Raw genomic sequence first — 21,465 nt, 5'->3', positions numbered from 1 at the left:
CAAATAAACAACCCCCTACCCAGACAAAACCTGTTTCAGCTGTATTTTCCATACCAGGGCTGCAGAAACAGTTCAAGAAGGTTTTAATGGCTCTTTCCAATTTCCAACCATAACTGGTATCCCCACAGCAGAGAGGGAAGGTAGCACAAAATTAAAGCATAACCCACAGCTCTGACTGGGGCCTTGCACTGGCTTGCTTTCTGTTGTCAGCTTCACATTTCAGGAAAGCATTTTGGTAAATAACAAGTATATTAAGGACAATAAAATACTCTATTTTCTGCAAAACCCTGAAGCTTCCCTAGGCACTGTTGTTTCAGTGAAGTACTGAAGGAGGAAGTTGGGTTCTATGTCCTGGTTCCTCAAATGGGACATGAGATACCAAATCGTGTAACAATTACAGGAACTCTGAGAGCTGACAGCTCTGGAGGATGTTTCACTGCCTGCAGGTCCCTGTGCTGGCGTGTCATTTAGTTGAAAGTCTAAAGGCTTTAAGGAGTGTATGTTGCCCTTCAGCAGCACTTAGAGGACTGACGGTGTTTTCAAAATCAAAAGCAAATGACAGAGGAAAAACCAAGGTCAATCATGCTATGCAAATCAGCTCTCTGTTGGAGAGAGAAATCAAAACAGAGGAACCTGCTACCTCCACGGTACAGACTGAACATGAATAAACAAAACTTAATTCCTGCTTGATTTTATCACCAGAGAGGGGGAAGAGGAAAATATGTGGGTGCAAAAAAACCTAGATGAATACAGCAGTGACTTTGGAAACCTCTCAGTGCTTGAAATAGAAACTTGTTGCTATAAAGCCCTGCATTTTCCAAGCAATGATGTATCCCATGCAGAAGACGTAGCTGAGGACCTCTGATGAACATATAAACACCCTTTTTTGCTGGAGGCTATATATGAAGCATCTTGGCTTTGAATACTGTTGCTACCCTTTTCTTGGGTTATTTCGTTTCAGTTCATGATAGAAACCATTACAAAGGAAATACACCAGTGCTGAAAAGTGACCTGTAGTATCTATGGTCAGGTGAATAGCACTTAAGTATTTCTAGGCTTTGCATTTATTTACTTGAATGCTAGCTTATAACTTACCAACCCATCATCAAAACAAGATTAATTTTAACGACAGAGCAATATTTACTGCAGATCTTGGTGAAATCTACACCCCACACATTCGAAGATCTTAACTCATTGCCCTGGGCCTAGGAGAACAACTAGAGCAACAACTTTTTATGGAGGCAGGAGGAGCTCTGAACAGCTGCAGGGCAGAATTAAGCTTATACTGGCAGGAATGAAAATGTGAAATCCATTGGTTGCCAGAGGGGAACCACATGAGTAGTTAACAGAAATGCCAAATGCCTGAAACCATTTCAAACAATAGCAAATTTCTACTTGATTCCATGTTCTAATTAGCTGAATGAAAACAATTTTGAGTCTGGTGCTTGCTGAAAGAATGGACACGATGCCATACTCATTTTCAGTTCAAGTTTACTCCCAATTGCACAAAGGTTGAAAAGATTTTTTCAGAGTTTGAAAACCAGCACAATAATTTTGGTTTCATGTATAAAACAGGGAAACCCAAAGGATGCAGGGGTTGAGTGACTGTTCCAACATTCAGCATTAAAGTGTTGCATGACCTGATTTTATCTCATACATTGATTACTTTCTACATTATCTGCTTCTCAAATTATAACTCTGTACAACACCTGCAGATAGCAAAGATTAAAATATTTTGATAAAATACCACCTTATGGAAGGTTCCAATGACTCAGTACAGGTTACAGTACAAAATAGTGACAAGTCAGAGCATTGCTAAGAGTTTATTCAGAAGCTTTTACTTTTGGTTCTTATATCACAAAAGACATGTTTAATGTTTACAACACGGATTAGAAACTGAGATGTTTTTATTTCTACTATTAGAAAAGTAACGTAGGAGACCATTCTAAGCCATCTTCAAAATGCAGACCAATCTTTTTTTTTTGGTATATAAACTGTACACAAAAAAAAAGGCACTATACATTTTTGGATAATAAAGTATAAAGGTTGATTCACATAGTTTCTCAAGAAATCCATGCTATAAATACAAACGCTTTGTTCAGTTTAGCACCTGAAGCAGCACTGAGGACAATTCATTAGCTATTGCAAAGAGAATTTTCAGAATTTTTTCAGAATGCGTAGGAGATACATATTGGTGGTATAGCTAATTTAGTACAAGCAACTGCCATCCAGCTACTCTTCTGTAGTTTTGACATGAAAGTCTTGGAAGTGAATATATATTGCATTGTTAAATACATACTTGTTCTATGTGTTTATATAAATATAAATTCTTTGTAATCCACAAACTAACAAAATAACACTTTACAAAGAGAACTTCTTCAAAACCAAAAATGGCAAGTATTGTATATAGCCAAAGGATACCTGCAGCAGTAGCTCAAGAAACTACTGTTTAAGTGCATAGGAGAGTAGAGCTTAACCACATTACCTTTAACAGTCAAAATTGAATTCCATTTCCAAAGAGTTCTCTTGGCCTTTTATAATATTACACACCTCCAGATAGGTAGTCACTAATAGCTTCAGGTTATTTCTATTTATTCTGTTAATGTGGGGTACAATTCTTCTAAAGGGCATAGAAGGTGAAAACAGACATCCCTTTAGTATTCACTCCAACAAACACAACTTAGAAAAGTCCTTTTGCCTTCTTCAGATTAACCTGCTTCCAAGACGGCAGTGCATTGTACTCTTCTCTTGTCATCTCTAATGCAACCTACGTTTAAAATGAGAGGACATACCATTAGTAAAACCACTTATAAGCAGCAAAACTGTCAAACAACTTCATAGCATGGTTAGATACACATGCACAGAGTAACAGTGCACCTATTCTCTCCTTACCTCAAAGTCCTCATCTGAAAGATAAATTTCAAGTTTCAGTGGGTCAACTCCCTCAGGTAGAGGCCTAGCTAAGAGATCTGCTAATGGATACACCGTTTTACACAGCTTGGCCAGCACATCCTCCACAAGGATTATCTGATTAGAAACATCTGCATCCTATAGGGAGAAAAGGAAAAAGAGAACAGGATCACAATGCCGAAACCATCTGCTCCCATTGCAGTCTGCAGATGGCATGGGATCAGCCTGCACTGCCTGGCCCAAGGAGCACAAAGCTATACTTCTAGTTCTGCACACAGCCCTTTCCTACAACAATTTCACAGCTAAAAGAAGGCCTGTGATTAGCAGGACACCCTGTACTCCTAGAATCTTGGTTTAAGGTTGAATTCTGTGTTTAGTCATGAAGCAAGAGTTTTCCACTACAGATGGCTGCAGAAGACTTACAAAACAGGAAATGTCATTTGCCTTGAGATGCCCCTTGACTGAAGGCTTTTAAACAGTCTCATGTAATTCAGCTGTGATTATGCTTCCCAGGTGGGGCAGTCAATGCTGGAGCTCTTGCAGCCAGTTGATCCTTTGTGAGGCATTTTGCTCTCCTGCACTTTGAGCCTGAAGGGCAGACCAGAACTGCAGGTTGCTGTGTGCTTCACATGATTGAAACAGTTGTTCTGCTAAATTCTAGCACATCTTTTTCTTTTTCTAAGAGATGATTCAGATAACATTGCCTTCCCATTTCTAACAAAAAAGAATGAGAAGTTACATGAAAAAACAACTGGGAATGCCTCTGATACCCAGTCAATATTTAGCCACATCTTTATTTTATTTCCTGTGCAGACTCCTGAACTGTACTTTTTAAGCTCATCCTCTGGATTTTGGGGCTTGACAGCACAACCAACCGATGTTACTGACAACAAGGGACACAATTACTAGCAGTAGCAAACAGTCTGTGCAATGAAAAGATTTACCATTTCTGTGATCTCTGCGATGTCTTCCCTGTGTTCCCAACTTGGAAACATATTAGTGAAGGTCAGAGGCTCTAGGCCAGCATGAATTAGATAGGATTTGGGGGGCTTCTTTACATTTTTCCCTAAAACCAGTCAAAATAAAAAAAGAGAAATTACAAATAGTGCTATATTTTGCAATGTCACCCGCTATCCAAAGCTACCTTGTAAGCATGTTTAATTGATTCTTTTCTGAAAAGTGGAATTAATCTAAGGCAGGATGAATAAGTTTCACCATTATGCTTTTTTAAATGCAGTATGACACCTTTTAACATGGTTTTTGGTATTCTTAATTCTGCCTTTTATTGTATCTGATTTGACAAGATCAAACCATGTATGCTGAAAATCCCCCCCCCCCCCCCAGTTACTTCCTAACCGAATGTTCTTTATTATCTTACAGAAATAGAGTTAGAATAGAGTAAGCAGAGTGTGATGGTCTGAAATTAGCCAAATTCAGGTAAATAAAACCTTCTGTTATGCTCAGCAGAAGTGTCCTGCCAACAGCAAATAAAGCTTAAGCTTGGAGGGTTAAGTGAGAATGTTTAAACTATTCTTAAACTGGGATAACTGAGGTGTAACACAGTAATTTTGGTATTACAAATTCGAAGCAATGAAATCTGAGAGTTAACAGAGATAGTACACTAGCTGGATGGCAGTTACTGATGATTTTCAAAGTCCTGCTTCTTTAAAACATGTAGTAGTGTGCACACTACACAGGATATGCACATAAACCTGCCTGGGAATGATGCTGTATCAGATTAAGTAGTTACAGTCATTATGCCAAGTACTGGTAGAAAAAAGGCCCTACTGTTTGAATGATTTAATTCCCCAAGGATTAAAAAGCACTGATGAACTCCGAATATTATTGGAAAGAGGTAGACAGGCAGTCAGGGGCTGGGAGGAGCTATCATTCAAAAAATATTGTACCTTCATCTTACTTAGATTCAAACAACTCAGTCTAATCAAATTGTTCTTCCAGATAGGCAGTGGAAAAGCTGAAGAGGTTATAAAGTCCAGGTGAAACTAACAGCGAAACATGATACCACCTCACTTCTAAGGGCTGTAGCTGCCCTAAAAACTAATTCTTGCAGAATTCTGTTGTTCCCTACGTTCAATCTCAGAGCATCTTTCATGTGCTAAGATTTTCTCTGAAGTGTGTAATTCTGCTACAGAAGATCCTGTTTTTTCACTGTATTCTCTACCTGCACTTGATGCTCGTGGGCTGTCAGGCAGGAGGGTCCAAAAGAACACAACCCCCTCCTCCCTGTTGCTGAAGAGCACCCCAGAATATTCATGTAATAACCTGTGCTGAATGCAAATGGAGAGCCTGGCTGGACATCGCTGTTCCACTAGGTCTGCAAAACCTGAACATTACTGGTTTGGATTTACATCAGAAGTTGGGAGCAAACTGGTAACAGTGAATATGTTCACAACAAACTGAATAGTAGAGTTGAAAGCTCTGTGGAGTAGTCTAACAAACGTATTAAAATGTGAGTGTGTTAACTGTACAATTTAGGAAGGAGATTTATCATTTGAATATTTGATTTTAAGCCTTCTCTCCCACATATTTTCACTGTGGTTTATTTCTTCATTCTACTAGGAATAATTCAAGAACCACTTAAAAACTTTACATTTAAAAACCGTGTGAATCTGCTCTCGTTGCACTGCTCCACTCTCAGTAATTCAGCCAAGAAATAAAAGGAAAGTGGCATTTGCTAATGTTCCGGTACAGGCAAGATGAATTTGTATGTAAAGTGGAGAAATATTTTTATTGCATGAACTCTGCCCTCAGCACAAGCTGATCTCCTCACTGAGAATTACTGAAGGCCAGACCAGATTCTTCCCTCCCTTAGCAGTCTGCAGCTCAGCTCTCCAGACTGCTGATTTAGCGGATAAAACCACAGAAACACTTTCAAGGTATTTTGACAAGTTAAATAAGATTTATGCTCAAGGAGAACTGATAGGTATATTCATGAGATATCCAGAGCTGCCAGTCTGTCCCTTTCATACCATCATGTAGTTAAACATTGCAATCCAGGAAAAGAAAACAAAAAACAACGAATAAGCCCGTAAAGGTGGGGGGTGGAAAGAGATGAGGAAAGAAACGGAGAGAGAAAAATAAGAAAAAAGCATTTTAATGCTTCTGTTCACTTAACTATATTCTGGTAGTCAAAGCAATTTCAGCAGCATTGGTATCTCCTGAAATTCAATTTCTCCACCTTGATAAGTAGCCACACATAAGAGCTAGTCAGCCCTGACAGCTTGATGCAATGACATTTTGACAGTGGTTGACAGAATTCCAGATCATGAAAATGACAGATCACCAGGACAGCATAGTTGGAACAGTAAAAAACTGCTAAAGTCTGTTTTAGCATAGAAATAGTACATGTAGAATCAGTCTTTAACAGTAGCAAATTTGCTCTGTATCTATGCAACCACACAGCCCAAAGCTCTTGAGAACTACCCCATCACAAAAAGGAAAAATGCCACAACTGCTGCAAAGTCATGGCCAGAAGTAGAAGAGTAAGTACCCAACAAAAAAGTTTGTCCTATGAACATATGCTAAACTTCAGACCCCCGAGGAGTCACTGAAGTGCTTTCCACTGTGCATCAAACTCAGATGCAGCAACTTCAATCCAGTGCAGAAGGTATTAATCCTTTTTCCCATCATTGAACTCAATGAAGTTCCAGAAATCTGGAAAAGTATCCAAATCTCAGCATGTGTATCTTATTCCATCTCTGCTGGGGCCAGAAAACATGATTTTCATTACCAGATTACAGCACTGTATCAGGAACACTGGAGAGAACAGGATCTTAGTTCCATCTCTCTCACTAGCCTGCTGAGCATCTCTGGGTACTACATCGCATGGATGCTGTGCTGACATTCACTTCTGCTGTGAAGCACATTGTATGAAATGATTTCAAAGAAATGCATCTTCTCACTCCTTCTGATTTACGAAAACTGGGGGTGGTGGAGAACAAGTAACTAGCCTCTTCTTCAAGGAATTCACCAGTAACTGCCAAAGACTTTCAATTACTGCCCTGTCTTCAGCGCCCCGTTCCTAAACAAATGCTGCTGTTTGGTAGGGCAGTGCCAGGGACAACAGAGGATGAACCATGTAGAGCAATAATACAGTCCAATAAAGATCACGTTTCACTGACTTCAGTCCTAGTTTTCAGCTGTCTCTTGTCAAGTGTTACTACCTCCTCTCAGTGACACAAGACAACTGGGTAGAAACACAACATTTGCTCCCACTCCTATTCCACCTCCAGATTGAGAAGGAGACACTGGCTTATCCTTGTAGTGGTGGGATCCAGTACGGATATGGCTTTACCTCTTCAAATATACAAATATCTATGGAAGAAGATGACAGTTACCACCAGCTGTGTCACAAATTATAAAGTTTATTTGCTACGGAAGAAATCTGTGGCATCATGAGGTCTCAAAGTCTATAAGTGATCAGGATTTTCTTGCAAGAGGACGTAGTTTGCACCAATTAAGCCCTAGTGACTTATTCACAGTGGGAAACTGCTCTGAATTAACAGAACATTGGCTTTACTTATGCCTTCTCTCCTGGATGGTAACCCCTACACCTTCCTTTATTCATTCTCTATCAGAAGATGCAAGGTCTGTTCCTAGCCTCACATAACCTTAGATGAAGTAGAGGAAAGCATTACAGTGTCTCAAAGAAACTCTACTAGTGCAGGAAATAATCTAGTCTGTGTACTCGCAACATGATGATCAACTAAAGCCTGAATCTGAGTGGCAATAACTCTGTCTTGTAGAAATGAGCTCAGAGACTTAGCTCTGTCCTCCAGCATTTCCAACGGCCATCTGTTTCCGTGTAAGACTTGTTCTTGATCTTCAAAGTCTTTCCACTTCCTTCACTAAATCAAAACCCAGTTACATCAGCAAGCAGTATCTTCATTCAGTCCTTTGATACACAGAAGGTTATGAATTCTAAGAGAAGCTAGACAGAAAGCATTCAGGTTTAAGAAGCTGTGTTCTCAGAATTCACTTTTAGGGATCTGATGCCTGAAGTATTCTCCCACAGTGGGGACACAGAAAAGAAATAAATTCTTTCCTCTGAGAACTGAGTCACAGCAGAGTATCTTGGCAATTTGGGAACAATGCCATTACTAAACAAACTGTTTGCTAAGAAGGAATGGAGAATGTATCCTCAAATACACTGATGTTTATCAATAACGTTGGGGGAGCACCTGTGTACCTTTCAGCAGGGAACAGTAATGCTTGGAAAAGTAGGACACACTCAGACAGCCAGGCACGGTGATCTTTTACCTTTGCAGTATCGGAGCACTGTCTCCATGGCGCATTTCCTGTCTGTAGCCCACCTAATGCGAGCTGATCCAGCAATTTTGTTTTCTACAGGCCACCAGCCTTGCCACAGGTACACTTCATGGTGATTGTCAACAAGGAACAGTGCTGTACAGCCAAAAAATAACACATTCACCATCAGCCACTTACTAGTTCTTAGAATCCTCTGTACAACCCTAGTCTTGCATGCTTGCCAGGATCAGGACAGGATCACTTCAAAGCTTACCAATCCCTTTTGTTATTCATCCAGCTGAACCTCAGCTGAACTCAGAGTCTCTGATATAAACAATGTATTTTATTGCAAACTTTTTGGACACATGTACATTTGATTAGTTCTCAGCATCTTTATAATGGAAAAATTACTGCTATTACTAACTGCTGTGTAAGTATCACATGCACACATCTTCCTGAGACAAATCATATTATCAGTAATTACAGTTACTGACTCACTGCCCAGTGCAGGAAACATTTATCTGCTTACCCGTTACTTAAATATTTTAAAGCACATACCTGGCTGTGGAGCAGTGTAAAGATCCTCCTGCAAGAATGGCATGGAATTGATGACAGCGGGGTCTCTTGAAGGGTAAACATACTCAGTGGCTGAAAATTCTCCAGATGAACTACTGAGGCTGAACAGGCGGGGGGTGAAATTAAACTTTCCAGGATCTTTAAAGTAAAAAAATTAAGAAGACTTTCAATACAAAATACCAGAGATGAATGTAAATGACATTTTTATAAAAGTTGGCTTTAGAATGACTGCAATTTTTCCTGGTTTTGAAAAATCAAGAAAGATGACCAGATGTGCTGGAGGACTAGCAATAGCTATGAAGAACTTGAGCTAAAAGGCTGGCTGCCATCAGATTGAACCTGATCCTGGCTAGTTACTACCAGCCATTTCATAACTGGCTGTTTTGCAGCTTAGAGTGAAGCAAGCCGATCTCAGAGTTTAGTTTTCAGATGATGCATTTTCCGCTTGGTAAATCAATTCTCCTGCTACCTTTGCTGGCAGTTTCAAAGCAGACTGGACAAGAACTGTGTGCAGAACTGCCTCCTAAGTCCTTTCAGAAGAGAAGCAAAATGCATTGGTGTTAGCTGTTGATCTGTGCAGCATGAATACAGAGGGGATTTAGAAGGGGGAGAGAATAAAATGAAACACTTGGTTTTCCAGCACTTCCCTTCCACAACAGTATTACTTAAGTCAGTAGAGTTTTGGAAGCATCTCTCTGAAGGGATCATCTCAACTACCAAGATGTTCTTCAAAAGCTTTACATTAAGCTCACATATAATCTTTACATACAATCTCACAATATTGGAAAATGTGAGTGCCAAATCCTGGAATGCAGATCTACCTTGCAACATGCAATCATAAGCCTTTCGGTCTCTCCTTCCTAATGCATCCCAGAATCCCAAGGGCTCTGATCCTTCATCACATTCATGAATCGTCACCTTGCTACTGCTGTGCAGCCCTGCCTCCAGCGGACACCTGCAAAACACAGAGAGAGTGAACCCAGCTTTCTTGCCCCCAACAAAAACCTGCTGGCCACTCACATTATTAGAACCCAAAAGCACTCTACAGGCTTGTTGCACACTTCATGTCAACATAGGCCTTTTGAAAATTATGACAAAATTATCAATACACAAGATATGGAGTTTCAGGAACTATTTCTCTACCATTTCTGATCACATTCCCAGTGGAGGAGATGCTCACGTGAGCTGTAGGTAGGGATTCTCACTGCCTGTTTTTGTAACTACTGCTGTCCTCCTCACATGCGTTCCTAAATTAATTTCCTCTTCCTTATACCCAAGGCTTGATTCTAATCCTCCTACCAACTAGGAGTTAGTTTGTTTTTCAGATATTGAGAACCTCCCTTCAAATGGGAAGAGATTACAATTTTTTTTTGCAACTGTAACTAGAACTGTAGGAAGAATAGGTGCATTTGACCTTAGGTGAAAATGATTACAGAACATGTTTTCCCCACTGCACTAAGTCAACTACCCATCATTCCTCCTCCTTACCAAGCATGCACATGTTGCAGATGTACTCAGAGGACAGCTTTATTTAATTCAACTTTTCTTTGAGACAGACTATTTTAAGTCAATTGGTAGCCTGTATAAACATCTCCAAGATATAGGTCAGAAACTCACTGTTCTTTTATCTTATTGGCTGCTGTTCTTCCTACATCCTTGGTGTGAGATTGTGCTTTGCAGCCATGCCACAGGTAGATAAGAGCTTTATTTATATTGAGGACAATCATGGATGTCCGGGAACGCAGGCTGCTGCAGTGACATGCTACTTCAAGTAAGTTTCCTTCATTGGGAACTTCTCCTCGCACGCAATATAGCCTCCAGTCACCTGGAGCAGACAGGAACAGTGCAGCAGTATTACACAGTCACATGGGATTGAAAATCAAGACCTCTGCTCAGGAGCAGCTATTCCCATACTGATGAATTTCACATATTACATGCCTGTATTACCACAGAATCAACTAGCTAAGCATCAGGTTTGTCTAATACTACTTAAGAAACCCTGTTGCAGAAAAGATGCCTTCTGAAACCTTGATACGAGAGTACAAGTATCAACAGTTGAAGAGTTTAGCACAGAAGAGCCTGCTCTGTTTCATTCAGGGAAAAAAGGTAAACGAATATGGTAGCTCTCTTGTTCGGCTCCTCCTTCCTTGTGTACCTTAGGCACAGGAGGCCACACTCTGATACGAACTGGTACATCAACTTTTACAAGGGCATGTAGTGATAGGACAAGGGAGAATGGCTTTAAGATGAAAAAGGGGAGATTTAGATTAGATATTAAGAAGAAATTCTTCACTGTGAGGGTGGTGAGGCACTGGCACAGGCTGCCAAGAGAATTTGTGGCTGCCTTGGAAGTGCTGAAGTCCAGGTTGGATGGAGCTTTGAGCAACCTGGTCTAGTGGAAAGTGTCCCTGCCCATGGCACAGGGATTGGAACGAGATGATCCTTAAGACCCATTCCAACCCAAACCATTCTCTGATTCTATGATCTCCAAGCTACACTTGTACTGAAATTCTATCTCAACTACAGCATTCAAGAAATACATATTGCAAAAAGTAATGAATGAGTAACATAAGCTTAGAGTTCTCCTTAGAGCAGGAGAACTGCTCATGAAAACACTCTTTTTCCCAGACTATGTAGAAAAGAACGTATTTTAAAGCAAACAGGCACTTTGCTTAATTAAAAAATAACTAGAACAATTTATATGCGTTTCTATACAATAAGGTCAGCTTTCTCTAGAGTGACAAAATCTATTCTAGGTTCAAAGAAGAAACAAACTACCTTGAAACAAAGCATTGCAAAGCTGTCTCATGGGTTTCATGGCATTCATTTCTACAGAGTATGGTAGTCGAGACCGAATTCAAAGCCCTTCACAATAGGTAAAAAAGGATTTTGGGGCAGAACCTCTTAACTAACAGTAAATTACTTTGTGCATTTTCTTCTTCCTCTTCCCTTCTTCCAGCATGCACAATCATCCCTCCCTGGAAGCACTGCAGGAAGCATGGCGGTTCTTTCCCTTGAAGCACTTGTACCTGGAAATTGAAAGCACCACTCATTAAAAAAATGAAGCAAGTATACAGACTCAGGAAAATGAATCTCTGTGAACTAGTAAAAATTATACAATTATGGCCACCCACAAGGATGGCTTTCCTTCTACTTTACAACTGCTGGCTGTTGTTTAATTTACCATATATATCAGCATGCAATGGGTTTCATATGTGAGCTGTATATTGAAAGAAACCTCTAGCTGGAATTCTACAATCAAGAGGATAAGGAATACCAAATAAATATTGATTTAAATTAGTTTAAACTAATCATCATTTGAATTTTTACAGGATTGAGCCATCTAGTTTGATGTTCTTTGAAACTATTACAGAGATAATGTAGGAACTGAAATTGGTTCTCAATTCAATGAAAAACTTTTTTATGAGAACATGCATGTTCTTTGCTCATTAAACATTGCATTTTGATTATGAAACTGATATAGCCAATTGCTAATATAAATACAGAGTAAATAAATTGAAAATTTCAAATGTATTTTCATGCCTTGGCATGGCTGAAAGTGCTTCTCCTGCTTTTAGCACTAGGAAAACAGTCCTGTTTCTGAATATGTACTTGAAGTGAAGGCACAGATTTGTGCTGTGCTTCACCCACTCCTGGAGAGAGAGCAGATATTCTCCTTCAGCCGTTCTCAGAAATACAATCTTTAGAAGTGGGATTTGGGAACAACAATCCATAAAGGAGCTTACGTGTTTCTGGAAGCTGGAATAAAGCCCAAAGTAATTTTGAGGTTTGGCTATTTGTACTGAAAAGAACACCTTTACACAAAGAGGAGACAAAAAAAATGATAATCTGCATTTTCCAGTAGTGACTACTTAGGCAGGCAAGTCTTACCAGATCTGCCACCTAGGTCTGCAGAAAGCTCACCTGTGCTCCTCTCTCTTCATCAAGTTCCACTGTCATCAATGCTGATGTCCCTTTCTCACTCACTGTGGAGTGCCTTCCTTGCCAAAAGAAATACACGCATTTCTCTTTTCCAACAGCTCTTACTTGTTGATCTCCTTTTTGCCTGCTTCCAACTGCAAAACAGAAAGCACATGCTGAAAAAAGTACTCTGGCTATAGGTTTGGAAAGCACATGGTTTAATCTGATCTAAGCAGATCAGATTAAATTCTGGACTATCCTGTCCAGAACAGGAAAGATAAAATGTCCAATTGGAAGAGCATTAGGTCTCCAAGCCAGTACATCCCCATGCAAAGTTGGCCTTGTCTCATCAGGTGGATGTAAGCCCACAGTCAGAGAAGCCTGTGTAGGCCAGAGAAAGAGATGTAGAAAGAATTGGTACTATCTGGAGAAAAATAACTGTCATCACTTGAGCCAATTTGCATGTGAAATGGTATGTCCACTCATGTTACCAGAAGACTGCATTATGGCTCATTTTCCACATTACACTCTGTTCTTTGGCAGCAGGAGAGTAGCTGGCTGATGAGTGATACTGGAAACAGCAACAGTTGAGAAACCTACAGGCCTAAAAGTAAAACCTTTCTTGGTAAAGTGATATTAGAAAGGAAAACTGCAGAACAAAAGAACACCAAAGCAGTATTTTGCAGTCATAAAAAAGTTGGGTAAGCTTTATTTATTTATTTTTTAGAATTAACTTGGTATTTCACATTGGTCTGGATAGTGGGTTAGCAGTGAATGGTTTCTTTTGTTTTAAAGGATCGTCAGTTAGTTGTTATGAGAAGCAAATAATGTTTCAGCAAATGAAGTTCAAAAATACAACCTGTTACGGAATATTATATTCTTTGCAGTGAATACTGAATAAACAGATATCATGAAATCAAAGGTTTAAAAAAAAAACAAGAGCTTTAAAACAGATTTAAAAAAGAAATATAAAAACTTATGCCTTGATTTCAGCGGTGCTGAGCAGCATCCAACTGAAATACTTAGGAGAAAGCATCCTGGTTTTTCAAGTTGAGAATACCCAAGCCACCAGTCGCTTCTAAAATTTACAGTTTTCACTCTTATCTGTACATTCAGCCCATAAAAGTACTGCCTCCTACACAGAAATTTATTCTGCTTTGGAGTGATGGAATATATTTTCATCCATTTGGATTAGGAGTCTGTTTAAAGTTCAGTATTAGTTTTACCCACATCTCCCAGGATTTACAAGCTTTTGTATTTTTCTTGGACTGGGAAGTACATGAACTCAACAATCCTGAATAAGACCTTCCTACATGTTTTGGCTAAAAGCCTGAATTTGTATAGCTGTTATACTGCTTTCAACCAATTTTAATATTTTCCTATTTGGAACAATTCTTTTTAGACTATTTTACTTATCATAAAAGCCACCTATTCTTTGTTTAGTGCCAGAAGGGAGAGTTACAATACTTTTACCTGCTGCTTTCAGGCTCTTTGTCAGAACGCTGCTAAAGTTTTCCATCTGAGACTGAATCCCATAGCAAAGGGCTTCCAGAAACAGCAAAAAGTACAGCACAGGCTATGAGTTGGCAAGGACTCTTCCTGTCATTGTTACTGTTCCCCATTACCCAGCAAAGGCTTTCCTTGTTGCTAAGCCTATCTCTCTTGCAAGATATTCAGACACTGTCATTAGTCCAGCTGCCTAGTTATTTTGGTGTTAAACTGTGGGCACAATTCTGGCTTAATGAGCTGTCCTGTGACCACGTACACCACCACTGTTAGGTAAAAGCAGAGATGGACAGTATTACAATTTGATGTATGAAAAATAACTACAGCTTCTTTTTTTCCTTTCTTTTTTTTTTTTAGTGCTTTCTTTTAAACAATATAAAATAAGAAGCTGTACTTCTTAATGGCCTAGGAAGGCTAAATTAGCATTCCTAACCTTTAAAACAGTTTTACGTCTGAGGAAGTCTAGATTTGGATCTCACCCCTAACAGCAGCAGTTTTAACTGAACTTCTCCATGTTTCAGCAGGATGAAATGGAATTGTTCACTAACCTGTAGTGCTCACCATGTACTTCCACTTCACCACGTATGTGTCTCCCTCATGGAACTGCCCTATGCTTTGCTTAGGCAGTCTACTATAATCGAATTCCAGGATGTGCCAGACATCCACAGATGCAGTGATAATTTCAAACTGCCTCCCATCTTCTCCTTCCACAAGTCCATAGCCCCGGCCAATATTCATTCCATCCAAGACTGTGCCTACAGTTGTTTGAGGCACAGCCACCATTAGCATGACATCATACGGTTTAGAGTCAGATCTGGATTCTTCCTGTCATAAAACACAAGAGATTTCTTTGAGCACAGCTTTTTTCTTCTTACCCCACAGTTCCAGCCAGTTTGACTCCTGCATATTTCAGTATTTTAATATCTTGTCATCACTCGATGCCTTGTCAAAGCCACCTTGGCAGTATTCACCCAGCTGCTTGGCACTAATATAAAGCAACTCTGTGGGTTCACGGTAGGTGATGATGTTCTGACCATCAAAGGTCAAAGCTCACAAGATAAAGAAAGTGCTCTAGATCGCAGAAAACAAGCTTCCCTGGCTTCCATCCCAGCTAGGTCATCTAGTTTGAAATACCTATCATGCTTATTATATGCACCTTCTGGTGAAGGGATTCACTAGAATTCTTCTCATTGAGTTTCTTCAGCTCTGTCCAATCAAGAAATTTTTCTTTGAACAATATTGTCTCATTATGTTCTGTGAGTCTGCCAAACACAGCCCAGTCTGGGCGTCCTTGCCCCTTTCTGTGTAAGCGAATAAAAGAAATAGAATCAAATTAAACACTGTGAAATAAGGGCAAGAAAACAAAGTTTCTGCAATGAGACTGAACTTGAGTTTCAATACCTTGGTATGAGGGGATTACATTCCCCTGGGTCCAGAGGATTTATATCACAATTGGAGTAGTCAAAGGTGCCATTCCACAAGTGTTTTGCCAGCTGGAATGCCACTTTTCTTTGTGCTAAAGTAACTTCCTTTCCATGCCATACATATACTTCACTGCCAAAATCAAACACCAACACCTAAAAACCAAACCAGAAAAAAAAATAAAATCAAACCATCAATCTACCATTAGGTTAGGTGATACCCTGATCCTCCAGTCTCCTAGTGCTGCAAGCTGGCAGTATGTTGAATACAAGCTCCTCCAAATATCTGAGCCTCTGCAGTGACACTAACAACTACCATTGCAACACAAGTAAGGCCAGATGAGTGGTCTGCACTGTGGTATCTAATTGTTGAGGAATGGAAGCAACTTTATAGAGAATACTATGAGGTGTATCTTCATGTGGTAGCTAAGTCAGTAGCTGATTAGAGATCTCTTATTACTAAAAACCTGATTCTGTTGCATGACTGATTGCTGTCCAGTCACATTAGCTTTCACTGACATTTAGACCTTTGCTTTTTTCTGCAGCGAGAGAAGGCTGACAGAACATACAGACTGTGTAACTTGCTCAGCAAACAGGCAGCTCCTTGAACACTTTCAAGAAAATGCATTGTGTCTTTATTTTGGAAATCTGCTCTCATTCCTACTTAGATGGGTGAAATTGTTGTTTGAAACTGAAAAGTCTGCTTAAGACAGAAATAAAAGCAGGGGCTTATTTTGTTTTGCTTTTCCAAAGTGCTACCTGTTTTGTACTTCATGACTTTGGAGTGAGGCACTGTTGATGAAAAGATTTACACTTCCTAAAATAAAATTTGACTTTAAAGATAACATGATCTAATTTCTTGAGACCTGCAGCACACTCTACACAGCAAAGTGTTCAGAAGCTTTTCAGAAACACAGAGAACCCAATTTTTAGTGAGCCTCTCCATGAGCATTTGCAGTTAATGAACGTCGCTGTAAGCTTTATGTTCCTGCACTTACCACAGGAGCTGTAAGTGGCACAATACCTCTTTTGGTTGTAGCAGGGTACATTTTGGCACCTTTCCCCAGTAGTCATCCTCAGGAATAAGTTTATCTTCTACGAGGCGATAAATGCAATTTGTTTCTATTATTGCAGCTTCATACATTTCATCTTCTTCAGGACTTCCAGCAGCTTAAGGGAAAGAGTGTCAGAAGTAATAAAAAAAACATTAACATCCAACTGCCTTTAGTAAAGAGAACAGACTCAACTATTTTACTGTGATAAAACATCATCAGATACTGTAACTGTAAGAATGCTTACACTGATAATTTGTCTGTCCACCAAGGAGTTTCCAGAAGTCTTTGGCTGCATGGGTATGGGTATTTATTCCTTCTTCTATAGTCTGTATATAAGAAGCTCTACAGCCAAGTTCCCTCTTTGTCTGAATTAAAGTTGCAAGTTCTGAAGCCTAAGAGATTAACAGTTATCTGAATAGGATTGCTTAAGTCTTTTGAATACTTGTGCATGTCTTGTTCAGGGAGAAGGCAAAAGTAGATAGGAAATAACAGAGCAAATAGTAGAAAAATTGTTATTATTTGTTGCACTAAATAAACAGATGCTAGAAAAAATGCTACAGAAATACATTCATTCTTTCATTTGCCTTAAAACAAGACTTGCTCTTAATGAGCATGGGAACACAAAGGACATCCTGCAATTCTGACTATTTTTGTTTGAGTCCAAATCTGTTTCCTGAGGATATCCTCTTTTCTCTTGAAGCTTCATAACCTACACACTCCTACGTCAGCTTTCATTCAGTGCACAGGCTAAAACATATTTACGGGAATCCTGCGTATCTACCTGTCACTGGCTATCAGTTATATGCCACTTTTTGAGACAACTGGCATCAAGGCTCAATTACATCAGACATATACGACAACAGTTCTAAAAATAAGTAATAGAAAAACCACCTAGTACTAACCTTTGCTTTTTCTATGACATTTGCAAACTCTCCTACCCACAAGAAACATAAATGTGGAGTTAACAACAGGAAACAGTCTCCGCTGTTCAGTGATGAGGCCCTTGGTTCAACTAATCTCGTTTGAACATGCCTTCTTCCTAAAGAGAAAACAAAGCTAATTATATTCCTTCGGCTACTGGTATCAAATGCCAAGATCTAATTTGTTTTGACTGAAATACAAACAATCCCATCACATTTAGAAAAAATATAGGGAAACTGTCCATATATGACTGTTAAAGAAGAATAAAAAATCTACTGCTGTGGAAAAAGAGTTTACTCACAGGAAACAAAACATTGTTGCCTCCTATCAACTAATACATCTATTATTTCCTGCTCTTGCTTTAACAACTTTGTGTCCTGGAAAGAAGTGAATTAAGTAAATGGCAGACAGCAGCCAAGTTCCAGAATCCTTTACATTTGCTTAAGTGAAGCTATGGCACAGTTTCTGTGGGTGGTAAAAAGTTGTAAGAATTTTACTTTGCTAAAAAAGTAGCTATTATTTCACAGAATCAGATACATTACTAAGTGCTGTAAGGAGAAGTGGAGCAACAACGTTGTCATGCCACTTCCAAGTTATACTGAGAACTAGAAGAATGAGAAAGTTCAAGTATTTCCATTGGAGTGGCCAGAATTCCTGAAATATTCAGTTTTCTTCTTGGAAAACACACACCAGTGAACACAATGCGGACCTATCTGTAAGGTTTTGCATTTGTCACACAGTTCTCACTTACTCTGTTAGGTTTTAGACATCAGTCTTGAGCTAGTGATCTAGAAGAAGTTAAGCATCCAACTGCGGTAGCAACTCCCATATGTTACAATCAGCCGAGCATGTATTGAGAGTAAAAGAAGTTCTATCATACCTTTAATTTGCAGCAGCATTAGCTTCTTGTATGGCACAGCACTGTTGTTAGAGTTTTGCTCTGTAAGATTAACGCTCCGCAGGCTAATGTTGCTGAAGTTCTCTTTGCTTGCCAAGCCAGCAAGTGCTACCTCTGAGAAATTTGAGTTTGTTGACACTTGTGCACAAAATGAAGGTGGGAGAAAAAAAAAGAACAACATTACTAAAAAATTGGTTGTTGCATCCAAAAAAAAAATTATATACTTCCCCCCATTATTTCCAGTTTTTCTCCTTCTCAATAACAACAGCAAAACCAGGTTGAACTCAGATAAACTGCTAGCCCAAAAGCTTTTTTAGAGTTTAGCAGCACCTGAGCTTCTAGATATCATCCAAGAGTAAACTGTCAGTGTCAGAATTATGTCATTTGGCAGAAATACCAACTTTGCCAGGAAGCGTGTCTTATCCAGTGTTTTGTGAAGTGCTGTGTAGATCTTTAATGCCTTATAATTGATTCATGATAAAAGACAACACAGTAGCCAAGGCTAATTAACTAAAATTCCCTTCAAATTTGTCTCTGCCAGTGTGATGCGATAGCCATTTACATTTGAAAGTCTTAGTCATGTTTTACTGTAAACTTAAAGCCTAAATTCTTGGCTCCTTTTGCTTATTTCTCTATCAAATACTTTATGAATCTGTAACTCTGGGAAATGCTTCTCATCAAATGGCAACAAAAGTATTACACATATAATTAGTGTTTTCATCAATGCAGACAATGTTTAAAGATGATGTCTCTTTATTCAAGTGTAATAAGTAAAACCTGCATCTGAAATAGTAAAAGTGGCTTGACAAACCTTTGAATAAGTTTTACAATAATGTCTTTTGCTGTCTGTTGTTAGGACAAAGCAATGTCACAAGTAAAACACGAAGCCCTGGCACAGAGCACTTTATGGAAATTAACCTTCTGGGGTCAAGAAGGCTAATTCCAGTTTCTGAGAGAAAACCAGGACCCAAAATTGAGGCCAGTGTACTTGAACAAAAGTTTATCTGTTCTTCCCAGCTCTCCTCCTCAGCATAAAATAATGTTAGAGCTGCTTGCCTTAACCTCCTGTCCTTGCCCTGCAGGCACAATGGCACTCTCTCTGCACAAGGTGACTGTGCCAAAAACAAATAATTAAACCTATGCACAGGAGGTGGCTGTAGGTAGCTTTCCCTGGGAAAGTCACACATGCCCTTCTCTCCAGCCTCCTAGGCAGTCTACATTCAACCTTATACCTCAATCAATTTATTGCGTCTCATTCCGTTTCTTCAGCTGTGGTTTTAGTGTTGGTATTTTTTGTTTTGTTTTAAATTAAAATAGCAAGACAGTATCTTATACAAATCATCCTGGTAGCTTACTTTTTTCTACTTTCATTCGCTTCGATTCCATGAAGGCAACATTCAGTCTTTGCTCAGTATATTCATGAAGAATATCTTCTCTTGCTGCCAGCATTTTCAGAGGGTTTCTTGAGGACTGGACTCTGCGTGTAGGCCTAACTGCCCGTTTGTGCTCTGCTACAGAAGATATTAACCTGAAAAACAAGCAGTGCTTATAACCATTGGTTCATTTTCTGGGTAAGAATCACCTAATGACAAGAGATTTGCTTTAATTCTGTGTGTGACATTTATTAGGAAATTAGGATCAGTTCCTTGATTCATGCAAAAGAATGCTTTCAGAAATGTGTAGCGAACCAGACATGCTGAGTACTAAAGATAGCTACAAGATGACTTTTAGCTGAAGATTTTGACCACTGTCCTGTGTCTGCATTCAAAACAATGGAAAAATGAACAAACAAACAAACAAAGTGGTTCTTACTTTGGTGCATAAGGATCAAAGATGGCATCAAAGTCCTCATCAAGGTCCAAAGGCACTGAGGAAGAAGGGAAATCCACATGGCGATAAAATTTGGAAAAAGTTTCATCATCATCCAGCTTCATCACCTCTTTCACAGATCTTCCTGTGACTGTCAGCACTGTCTCCTGCATCCCAGCAACTGCAGGAAAAACACACCTCACACAATAAATAATCATACTAAGTTTCTAACTCTAGAAAAGGTAAACATGGCTTGTTTGATGACTGTGGGGGTGAAAGCTTTTTTGGGTGGTGATGATGTCTTTTTTTTGTACCTTTTGTTTGTTTTAAATTGATGGAATTTGAAGGACAGATGGTAAAAAAGTCAGCTGGAAAAGAACGTTAAAAATGAAGTGTAACAGCTACTCATATCATAGAATCATAGAATAGCTAGGGTTGGAAAGGTCCTCAAGATTATCTAGTTCCAACCCCCCTGCCATGGGCAGGGACACCTCCCACTAAACCATGTCACCCAAGGCTCTGTCCAACCGCGCACACTGAAGCCGGCTCATGTTCAGTTTCTCATCAACCAACACCCCCAAGTCCTTCTCCACAGGGCTGCTCTGAATCTCTTCTCTGCCCAACCCGTAGCTGCGCCTGGGATTGCTCCAACCCAGGTGTAGGACCTTGCACTTGGCATGGTTAAACTTCATCAGGTTGGCATCAGCCCACCTCACAAGCGTGTCAAGGTCCCTCTGGATGGCATTCCTTCCCTCCAGGGTATCAACCGAACCACACAGCTTGCTGTCATCGGCAAACTTGCTGAGGGTGCACTCAATCCCACTGTCCATGTCACCGACAAAGATGTTGAACCAAGACCGGTCCCAACACTGATCCCTGAGGGACACCACTCGTTACTGGTCTCCAGCTGGACATTGAGCCACTGACCACAACTCTTTGTGTGCGGCCGTCCAGCCAGTTCTTCATCCACCGAGTGGTCCATCCATCAAACTGATGTCTCTCCAATTTAGAGACAAGGATGTCATGTGGGACAGTGTTGAACGCTTTGCACAAGTCCAGGTAGATGACATCAACTGCTCTGCCCCTGCCCATCAGTTCTGTAGCCCCATCATAGAAGGCCCCCAGATTGGTCAGGCAGGATTTCCCCGTAGTGAAGCCATGTTTTGGCTGTCACCAGGCA

The 21,465-nt window shown here is 39.8% G+C and overlaps 1 protein-coding gene across 21 annotated transcripts in view; it reads right to left on the bottom strand.

Annotated features, from left to right (window-relative positions):
• Positions 1–1,804: 1,804 nt before the first annotated feature.
• Positions 1,805–21,465, bottom strand: part of SVIL (supervillin) — a 144,349-nt gene continuing 124,688 nt past the window's right edge. For all 21 annotated transcript variants that reach the window (XM_062617379.1, XM_062617380.1, XM_062617381.1 and 18 more), the window contains 18 exons: positions 20,289–20,466; positions 19,832–20,004; positions 18,459–18,614; positions 17,560–17,696; positions 16,902–17,049; positions 16,627–16,772; positions 15,583–15,758; positions 15,338–15,482; positions 14,730–15,006; positions 12,679–12,830; positions 11,678–11,783; positions 10,372–10,579; positions 9,576–9,709; positions 8,737–8,892; positions 8,191–8,334; positions 3,855–3,976; positions 2,893–3,048; positions 1,805–2,767 (listed from right to left, as the gene is read on the bottom strand). In XM_062617379.1, the coding sequence (XP_062473363.1) occupies positions 2,681–2,767; positions 2,893–3,048; positions 3,855–3,976; positions 8,191–8,334; positions 8,737–8,892; positions 9,576–9,709; positions 10,372–10,579; positions 11,678–11,783; positions 12,679–12,830; positions 14,730–15,006; positions 15,338–15,482; positions 15,583–15,758; positions 16,627–16,772; positions 16,902–17,049; positions 17,560–17,696; positions 18,459–18,614; positions 19,832–20,004; positions 20,289–20,466 (2,801 nt within the window). In that variant the 3' untranslated portion in view covers positions 1,805–2,680. The remainder of the gene's footprint in view (positions 2,768–2,892; positions 3,049–3,854; positions 3,977–8,190; positions 8,335–8,736; positions 8,893–9,575; positions 9,710–10,371; positions 10,580–11,677; positions 11,784–12,678; positions 12,831–14,729; positions 15,007–15,337; positions 15,483–15,582; positions 15,759–16,626; positions 16,773–16,901; positions 17,050–17,559; positions 17,697–18,458; positions 18,615–19,831; positions 20,005–20,288; positions 20,467–21,465) is intronic.

Source organism: Pezoporus occidentalis, unplaced genomic scaffold (assembly GCF_034315485.1).
Source record: "Pezoporus occidentalis ecotype Australia unplaced genomic scaffold, CSIRO_AGI_Poc_V1 ctg195, whole genome shotgun sequence".
Lineage (NCBI taxonomy): Eukaryota > Metazoa > Chordata > Aves > Psittaciformes > Psittacidae > Pezoporus > Pezoporus occidentalis.
This window is presented reverse-complemented; position numbering and strand designations above follow the sequence as displayed.